At 42.7% G+C, this 10,312-nt stretch overlaps 1 protein-coding gene across 1 annotated transcript in view; it reads right to left on the reverse strand.

Moving 5' to 3' along the window:
- Positions 1–9,470, reverse strand: part of LOC128691584 (probable glutamate receptor) — a 65,739-nt gene extending 56,269 nt beyond the window's left edge. Inside the window, exons 1-4 of the mRNA XM_070088970.1 lie at positions 9,452–9,470; positions 8,641–8,819; positions 6,781–6,897; positions 6,343–6,566 (exon numbers count right to left, since the gene is read on the reverse strand). Coding sequence (XP_069945071.1) covers positions 6,343–6,566; positions 6,781–6,897; positions 8,641–8,819; positions 9,452–9,470 — 539 coding nt within the window. The remainder of the gene's footprint in view (positions 1–6,342; positions 6,567–6,780; positions 6,898–8,640; positions 8,820–9,451) is intronic.
- Positions 9,471–10,312: the final 842 nt, after the last annotated feature.

Here is a 10,312-nt window from a genome sequence, read left to right on the forward strand (position 1 = left end):
GTCGTGAGACCAATTTCCTTTAACCTTTCTTCATAGGACATTCCCCTTAACTCTGGAACCAGCCTTGTTGTAAACCTTTGCACTTTCTCTAATTTCTTGACGTGTTGCACCAGGTGTGGGTTCCAAACTGGTGCTGCATACTCCAGTATGGGCCTGACGTACACAGTGTATAAAGTCTTGAACGATTCCTTATAGAGGTACCGGAACGCTATTCTCAGGTTTGCCAAGCACCCATATGCCGCAGCAGTTATCTGGTTAATGTATGCTTCTGGCGATGTACTCGGTATTGTACTCCTAGATCTTTCTCCTTGAGTGAGGTTTGCAGTCTTTGGCTTCCTAGCCTATACTCTGTCTGCAGTCTTCTTTGCCCTCCTCCGATCTTTATGACTTTGCATTTGGCGGAGTTAAATTCTAGGAGCCAGTTGCTGCACCACGCATCCAGCCTGTCCAGGTCTCTTTGTAGACCTGTCTGGTCCGCATCTGATTTAATTCTCCTCATTAACTTCACATCATCTGCAAACAGGGACACTTCTTAGTCTATCCCTTCCGTCAAGTCGTTCACAGATAACAAGAATAGCACTGATCCCAGGACTGACCCCTGTGGGACCCCGCTCATCACAGGCGCCCACTGTGATACCTCATCACGGACCATGACTCGTTGTTGCCTCCCTGTTAGGTATTCTCTGATCCATTGCAGTGCCCTTCCTGTTATATGTGCCTGATCCTCTAGCTTCTGTACTAATCTCTTGCGTAGAACTGTGTCGAAGGCCTTCTTGCAGTCCAAGAAAGTGCAATCATCCCACCCCTCCCTCTCATTTCTTACTTCAGTTACCTCGTCATAAAACTCTAGTAAGTTTATGACACAGGATTTGCATTCCATGAATCCGTGCTGGCTGTCGTCTATAATCTTGTTTCGCTCCAGGTGCTCCATCACTCTCCTCCTGATAATCTTCTCCATGACTTTGCATACTGTACACATCAGTGACACTGGTCTACAGATTAGTGTTTCATTTCTGTTTCCTTTCTTAAAGATGGGGACCACATTTGCCATCTTCCATACTTCAGGTAGTTGCCCAGTTTCAAGGGAAGTGTTGAAGATTTTGGTTAGTTTCACACATAGTGTCTCTGCACACTCTAAGGACCCACGGAGAGATGTTGTCTAGTCCCACAGCCTTTGAGGCTGTGGAACCAGACAAGGTCAAGGTCACTTAGGAGCTTCTTCACCTCCTTCTCAGTTGTATGTAATTCATCCAACACTTGTTGGTATATCCCTTGTTGACGTACTCCACTGTTTTGTCTTCCCAATGTCCCTTCAGCCTCCACTGTAAGTACTACCTGAAATCTCATGTTGAGCTCCTCACATACTTCTTGATCATTTCTTGTGAGCTCCCCACCTTCTTTCCTCAGCCTGATTACCTGGTCCTTGACTATTGTCTTCCTCCTGACGTGGCTGTAAAGCAGTTCGGGTCAGATCTGACTTTCGATGCTTTGTCGTTTTCGTACTCCCGTTGGGCCTCCCTCCTTATCTGTGCATACTCGTTTCTGGCTCTTCGACTAATCTCTTCATTTTCCTGAGTCCTTTGCCTTCTGTACTTTTTCCATACTCTAGAGCACTTAGTTTTTGCCTTCATACACCTGCGGGTAAACCAAGGGCTCATTCTGTTCTTTCCCTTATTTCTGTTACCTTTGAGAACAAACCTTTCTTCTGCCTCCTTGCATTTTATTGCTAAGTAGTCCATCATTTCGTTTACTGACTTTCCTACCTATTCTCGTTCCCACTGAACCTCCTGAAGGAAGGTCCTCATACCTGTGCAGTCCCCTCTTTTATAGTTTGGCTTTTCCCTTTCTACTCCTGTTACCCTCTCCACTTGTAGCTCCACGATGTATTCAGCTCTGAGGGGCCTTTCATATGTGATGTCCTCAATGTCTGAGCTACTCAGGGTGAACACAAGGTCCAGTCTTGCTGGTTCATCATCCACTCTCTCTCTGGTAGTGTCCCTAACATGTTGGTGTATGAGGTTTGCCAGTACCACATCCATCATCTTGGTTCTCCATGTTTCGGGACCCCCATGTAGCTCCAGGTTTTAGCAATCAATCTCCCTGTGGTTGAAGTCGCCCATAACCAGTATGTGAGGGAAAATTTCAACAGATAGGAGTAGCGAGCGAGTATATGGTAACGATAGTTTGATTGCCGGCTGCTTGTTAAGGTAGGGTCAGTCTAGCTCCCGCTATCCCCTCCCCCCCTTTCTCCCCACCCCGAAAGGTGACGTGTGGGGCTCCGGCCAAACAGTAATCACTCGACTCACAGCTCCCAGCACAACTCTTGGAATGACAGATCGGGTCACCTGCCAACCAACGAGAAGTGTTGAAGGAGAAGGACTTTTGCAAAAGTCCGGAGACGTCACTTTTTGGATCTACCTACCTGATTAACTGTAGGCGACAGCAGACAACAACCCCTCATCTTTGTAGTGGTAAAAACCCTGCTTTCCTGTCATCTGGACTGACTATTCAAGGCTATAGACTCTGTGAAGAACTAGCCGTTGGGTTGTCACCAACACCTGTGACCCCCCCCCCCTCCATATCAGCAACGGCTACAATTTCTACAAGACTGTGTCAACCTCAACCAGACACCCCAGTATCACTGTATATATTAGCGTTGAATTCAAATATTATTTTTTCATTTCATTTTTCATTTCATTTTTCATTTCATTTTTCATTTCATTTTTCATTTCTGGTTGCAGGGGTCGAGTCATAGCTCGTGGCCCCGCCTCTTCGCTGATTGCTACTAGGTCCTCTCTCTTCCTGCCCCATGAGCTTTATCATACCTCGACTTAAAACTATGTATGGTTCCTGCCTCCACTACGTCACTTTCTAAGCTATTCCACCGCCTGACTACTCTATGACTGAAGAAATACTTCCTAACATCCCTTTGATTCATCTGAGTCTTCAAGTTCCAATTGTGACCACTTGTGTCTGTGTCCCTTCTCTGGAACATCCCATCTTTGTTCACCTTGTCTATTCCGTGCAGTATTTTATATGTCGTTATCATGTCTCCCCTGACCCTCCTGGCCTCCAGTGTCGTCAGACCGATTTCCCTCAACCTTTCTTCATAGGACAATCCCCGTAGCTCTGGGACTAGTCTTGTTGCAAACCTTTGCACTTTCTCTAATTTCTTGACGTGCTTGACTAGGTGTGGATTCCAAACTGGTGCTGCATACTCCAGTATGGGCCTGACGTAAATGGTATACAGAGTCTTAAACGAATCCTTACTGAGGTATCGGAACGCTATCCTTAGGTTTGCCAGGCGCCCGTATGCTGCAGCAGTTATCTGATTGATGTGCTCTTCAGGAGATATGCTCGGTGTTATACTCACCTCCAGATCTTTTTCCTTGAGTGAGGTTTGCAGTCTTTGGCCATCTAAACTATATTGTGTCTGCGGTCTTCTTTGCCCTTCCCCAATCTTCATGACTTTGCATTTGGCAGGGTTAAACTCAAGGAGCCAGTTGCTGGACCAGGCTTGTAGCCTGTCCAGGTCTCTTTGTAGTACTGCCTGATCCTCATCCGATTTGATTCTTCTCATTAACTTCACATCACCTGCAAACAAGGACACTTCTGAGTCTATCCCTTCCGTTATGTCATTCACATATACCAAGAACAGCACAGGTCCTAGGACTGACCCCTGTGGAACCCCGCTTGTCACAGGCGCCCACTCTGACACTTCGTCACGTACCATGACTCGTTGTTGCCTCCCTGTCAGGTATTCTTTGATCCATTGCAGTGCCTTTCCTGTTATGTGTGCCTGATCCTCTAGCTTTTGCAGTAACCTCTTGTGAGGAACTGTGTCGAAGGCCTTGCAGTCCAAAAAAATGCAGTCGATCCATCCCTCTCTCTATTGTCTTACTTCTGTCACCTTGTCATAAAACTCCAGTAGGTTTGTGAAACAGGATTTTCCTTCCCTGAAACCGTGCTGGTTGTCAATTATACACTTGTTTCTTTCCAGGTGCTCCACCACTCTCCTCCTGATGATCTCTCCACGACTTTGCATACTATACACGTTAGTGATACAGGTCTGTAGTTTAGTGCCTCATGTCTGTCTCCCTTTTTAAAAATTGGGACTACATTTGCCATCTTCCATTCCTCAGGGAGTTGCCCAGTTTCAATTGACATGTTGAAGATCTTTGTTAATGGTACACACAGTATCTCTGCTCCCTCTTTAAAGTTCGCATAGCAGCTTCTTCACCTCCTCCTTGGCTATGTGTACCTCATCCAGCACTTGTTGGTGTACCCCCCTGTTCTGATTTCCTGGAGTCCTACTGCTTTCCACTGTAAATACCTCTTTAAATCTCGTGTTGAGCTCTTGACATACCTCTCGGTCGTTTCTTGTGAACTCCCCATCACCCTTCCTCAGTCTGATTACCTGGTCCTTGACTGTTGATTTCCTCCTGATGTGGCTATACAACAGCTTCGGGTCAGACTTGACTTCGATGCTATGTCATTTTCATATTGTCGCTGAGCCTCCCTTCTTATCTGTGCATATTCGTTTCTGGCTCTTCGGCTAATCTCTTTATTTTCCTGAGTTCTCTGTCTTCTGTACCTTTTCCATTCTCTAGTACACCTAGTTTTTGCCTCCCTACACCTTCGGGTGAACCAAGGACTCGATCTGTTCTTCCCATTATTTCTGTTTCCCATGGGAACAAACCTCTCCTCTGCCTCCTTGCATTTTGTTGCCACATAGTCCATCATTTCTTGTACTGATTTTCCTGTCAGTTCCCTCTCCCACTGAATGTCTTGCAGGAAGTTTCTCATGCCTGAGTAGTTCCCCCTTTTGTATTTTGTTTTTTCCCAGCCTATTCCTGCTACTCTCTCTACTTGAAGCTCAACTATGTAGTCGAAGCACAGAACCACATGATCACTAGCTCCCAGGGGCCTTTCATACATGATATCCTCGATGTCCGAACTACTCAAGGTGAATACAAGGTCCAGTCTTGCTGGTTCATCCTCTCCTCTCTCTCTGGTAGTGTCTCTAACATGTTGATGCATGAGGTTTTCCAGTACCACATCCATCATCTTGGCTCTCCATGTTTCGGGACCCCCATGGGGCTCCAGGTTTTCCCAGTCAATCTCCTTGTGATTGAAATCACCCATAACTAGTAACTTTGCTCCCCCCATGTGTGCTCTTCTGGCCACCTCGGCTAGTGTGTTGACCATTGCTCTGTTGCTCTCATCGTATTCTTCTCTTGGCCTCCTGCAGTTCTGTGGTGGGTTGTACATTACTGCAATTATCACCTTATGTCCCTCAGACTGGATTGTTCCTACTAAGTAGTCCCTTTCGCCCATGCCATCCATTCCTTCCATTTTCTCAAAACCCCACTGGTTTTTAATGAGCAGTGCAACTCCTCCTCCCCCTCTCCTCCCTCTGTCTTTCCTGAAGATTTGATATCCGGATGGAAAGATTGAATCTGTTATTATTCTGGTGAGTTTTGTTTCTGTGAGTGCTATTATGTCTGGGGATGTCTCCTTGATTCTTTCATGCCACTCCTCATACTTGTTATTCCATCTGCATTTGTATACCACACCTTCAACTTCTTTTCTAAGACTGTGGTCTGGGAGGTATATTGGGGTTGGGGAAGTGGGAGACCTGATAAGGAACTATGGGTGGGTGCTGTAGGGGTGGAGTTTGTAATGCAGTGGGTGGGGGCACTGGATATGGCATGGGTGTTTTGGTTTAGAGTGTTTGGTTGCACTGGGCTTGACCTGGTTGGGGGCTTCTATAGGTAGTTGTGAGGGAGGCTGTATTTGATCTTCCTGTGTCTGGGATCTCCTGTCTGTCCCCTCCATCCCCTCTCTTTCCTCCCTTCGCCTTTGTGTGTGTGTGTGTGTGTGTGTGTGTGTGTGTGTGTGTGTGTGTGTGCCCCGTGGCCTGGTGGCTAAAGCTCTCGCTTCACACGGCGAGGGTCCGGGTTCGATTCCCAGCGAAGGTAGAAACATTGGGCGTGTTTCTTTACATCGGTTGTCTATGTTCACCCATCGGTAAAATAGGTACCTGGAAGTTAGTGGACTGGTGTGGGTCGCATCCTGGGACAAAAACTGACCTAATATGCTTGAAATGCTCTTGCATAACAAGCGGCTTTCTCTATAGTAGTATGTCATCGATGTCAGCTAGGACTTTATACCTTGTACATGTACTTGTAGAAATAAAGATATTATTATTATTATTATTATTATTATTATTATTATTATTATTATTATTATTATTATTATTCCTTAACTCAGACATTGTGTGGTGTCAAGAATCATTATATATAATCTCTGTTTAAGTATATATAACAAAACACTCACCACCTAATGTTTGTTGTGTCGTCGTTGATAATAACCAACATAGAGTTGAGGTTGGACAAGGTTGTGTGGAGATCCTGCAGCTCCATGAGGCGAGAGTGAGTGAGGATGAGGAGCCTCGTCGACCACACCATGAGGCGCCCCTTGACGGACCACTTGACGAAGGCGGCGAGGAAGGTTGCCTCGTCACTTATCACCACAATTGTTGTGTATGATGACAACTTCCGCAGCTGTTAATGTAGAAATTATAGTCAATAATCTCCATAAACTGTCAGAGATAAGAGGCTCACCAACCATGAGTAATTGACACAGCTTTTGTATTAACTGGTCATAAATGACCAAATTCCCATTAAATTACCATGAATAACAAAAAGATGCCCTACCTAGGGCAGTAACAATGTAAACATTTTCTTACATCTACGAAACAATGGGCAGACAACCTACCATCTTAACATTATCAACCAGCAGAGAGAGGTGCTCGTCCCTCTGACTGAAATCAGAGCCATTAATTCCTGCTTCAAAAAATCCAACTCCTCCTGGAGACCGTAGATGATCTTGTAACTAAAATGTAAAATATGAAATATAATGAGAAACTAATATATTGTTTGTTAGCACAGTCTAGAATATATACTATAAATGTTCCTTATGGAGTAAGATATCAAGACAAAGTTATCCCAGAGCATGTTGAATCATAAAGTCTTTTACAGCACGTAGTGTAAACAAGAGGATTTATGCCTTCCACTGCTCAGCAACAAATTACAGTGGAAACAAAGGCACTGACACTTAATTTAGGACAGAAAAATATCTGTAATGCTGAAACGTAAATATATATTGTGACAACTTTAGTTTGATTAAAATCACTCTGAATGTCTTTTGGAATATTATATACTCCATCTGAAAAATTACTGATATATAATCTACTTAGGGATTAGTTTATTAATATTCATCAACACAATAAATGGTAATTCACACATCTGTTTTGATTATAGTTCCCAGGATGTTGTTGCCTGGCTCCTCAGACTTTCCTCTCCTTCGGCGATCATCATATACACATTCAGAGGTGGACCTCGATTACCGTAAAAATTTCTGGTCTTCAGTGGTATCTAGTAAACTGTATTGAGGATCTTTAATGAAAAGCCTAGAGTATATTAGGAAGAAAAGTCTAGAAAGTCACCGTGAAGCAAATGACATTTACGAGTGTCTAACACAAAATTTGACACGATTCACAGATTTATTTACATGTAAAGAATAAAAAGGCACAATACCGTGACTGTATTTACATGTAAAGAATAAAAAGGCACAATACCGTGACTAGAACACTACACAAATATCTCTCAGTTCATGGTCCGAGTCGGACTGACACATTATCAAAGATTTCAGTCTCCAATGTGGGAGTATCTGTGAATTATTTACATGTAAATTTTGTAGACAGAGCAGCTTAAGCCATAATATCTAAGGGTCGGTCGTGGTCCTACCTGCATGTAAAAATTGGCCAATGATATTAAGAACTACTGACTTAATTGACCAGAGGATTGCCAGTAACGGCTGTTACTCCCTGGGGGACAGATATGCCATAATTACTTCTCTCGACGAAATTCGTGGTGATAGGCAGTGTTCAGGTGTGGGTTGACAACACCGCAGTTCTTCCCTGGAACACACACACTCCCTAACTCTGTAAGGTTTCTTCACGGTTTCTATAGAGCAGATTGTGTTGTGTGTCCTGTGACTTATCAAAGAGAACTGATGCTATTTTGTTAGTATCTGCTGCAATGTAAATGGAACTTGCTACGTATTTTCTTATTTTATTTCTCGTTATTATTGTGTTCACTTACATATTAACAGTTTGTTCATTTTTTTGTTATATTATTTTATATTCCACGTAGTAGTGTGTATCGAAATAATTACATTTATAGTTTTAATGATACGTTAACGAATGATACATATTTTGGCAAATATTTTGATTGGCTAATCACAGGTCACAGCACACTTGTCTGTCCGCTCATTGGTCGAGAGGTTTTCAATTGTAAGACCTATTTTAATAGCTGCGAATATATATACAAGGAATCGTTCTACTTCAAGCCATTTATACTGATATCGGTTTTATTTATAATTAATGCTGTATAACTGGTTCATTTTGAATTATTTATTTAATACAATTTAGCGGGCTCGTTAACGTAAACAGTTACTCATTACTGATTATTTAATCTGGTCCATTATGAGTTTAGCGTTTAGTTATGATTATAAAAATTAATCTACTTCACTAAGTAATTACATTTTACAACTACGAAATTATTTTCCCACTACCATGAAGATAGTGGAGGGTGAGGTAGCGCCGTCCGTAATGAAAATTACAGAGTAGCTGCCATGTTGTGTTGAGGTCAACACAGCCTCCACCACCTGTGTGACCAGCCAAGCCTCCATCACCTGTGTTGAGAGACCAGTCTGCTGCAGGCGCATCATGGACCACTTCGTGTCCTGTTTACCTGTCAGAAAGTGAAGTTTAAATTCTTAGTTTTATGTTATTATCAATTTTCGAATTATGAATATAAATATTTTTTTCTTAATTGCCGCCCCACGAGTGTCGTGGGGAAGATCAAGTAAAAATTTGTATTAGAGGTCAAGACGACTCATCTTGCATAAATCTGGATGACTGATCAAGCAAGACAAATTATCTTTAAAATTCTTACGACTTGGTTAATATTTTTGTCAACTAACAGAGAAAGCGTATTCTTTGCATTAAATCTAACTTAACCCAGTGTGATCTGTGTCCTGCGAACATCTGCTTCATGGGGGACTCAGTGAATTGTAAAAGACGATATCTTTCATAAGTTTTAAATAATGGCAAAACTGAACGACAGCAACTAAATCCAAGTGAAGTCTAACAAGAACTGAACTCGATGTTATGAGTGAGCCTGCGTTCTTCCAACTTATGTTTTGTCTGAGTTACATACAACTTACATATACAAGTACATTGTATGATCTACCAACAGGTGCTGGTATCTACACAATATACATATACAAGTACATTGTATGACCTCCAACAGGTATCTACACAACATACATATAAGAGCATAAGAACATAAGAAAGAAGGAACACTGCAACAGGCCTACTGACCCAAGCGGAGCAGGTCCATGTTTCTTCCCCGGATTAGACCAATGACCCACCCCCCGGATTATCCCAATGACCAACCCAGCCTGGTCATCTCCACTCAAGGATGAAGCACTGCACCAGACCCAGCAGCACAAGCTGGTCAGGTCAACTCACACCCACCCACAACCACTCATGTATTTATCTAACCTATTTTTAAAACTACACAACGTTTTAGGCTCAATAACTGTGCTCGGGAGTTTGTTCCACTCATCCACGACTCTATTACCAAACCAGTGCTTTCCTATATCCTTCCTGAATCTGAATTTTTCCAACTTGAAACCATTGCTGCGAGTCCTGTCTTGGCTGAAAATTTTCAGCACCCTATTTACATCCCCTTTATTTATTCCTGTTTTCCATTTATACACCTCGATCATATCCCCCCTAATTCTACGTCTTTCGAGAGAGTGCAGATTCAGGGCCCTCAGTCTGTTCTCATAGGGAAGATTTCTGATACATGGGATCATCTTTGTCATCCTCCTTTGTACTTTTTCCAGAGCATTTATATCCATTCTGTAATACAGTGACCAGAACTGTGCAGCATAGTCTAAATGAGGCCTAACCAAGGATATATAGAGTTAAAGAACAACCTGAGGACTTCTATTATTTATTCTTCTAGATATGAAGCCAAAAATTCTGTTAGCTTTATTGCGAACACTAATGCACTGTTGCCTTGGTTTTAGATTACTGCTAACCAGAACTCCTAAATCCTTTTCGCAATCAGTAGTATTAAGGTCTAAATTATTTAGTTTATATGTGGCATGGTTATTTTCCTGTCCAACATTTAGAACTTTGCATCTGTCAATATTAAACTGCATCTGCCGCTTC

This window comes from Cherax quadricarinatus, chromosome 26 (assembly GCF_038502225.1).
Source record: "Cherax quadricarinatus isolate ZL_2023a chromosome 26, ASM3850222v1, whole genome shotgun sequence".
Classification (NCBI taxonomy): Eukaryota; Metazoa; Arthropoda; class Malacostraca; order Decapoda; family Parastacidae; genus Cherax; species Cherax quadricarinatus.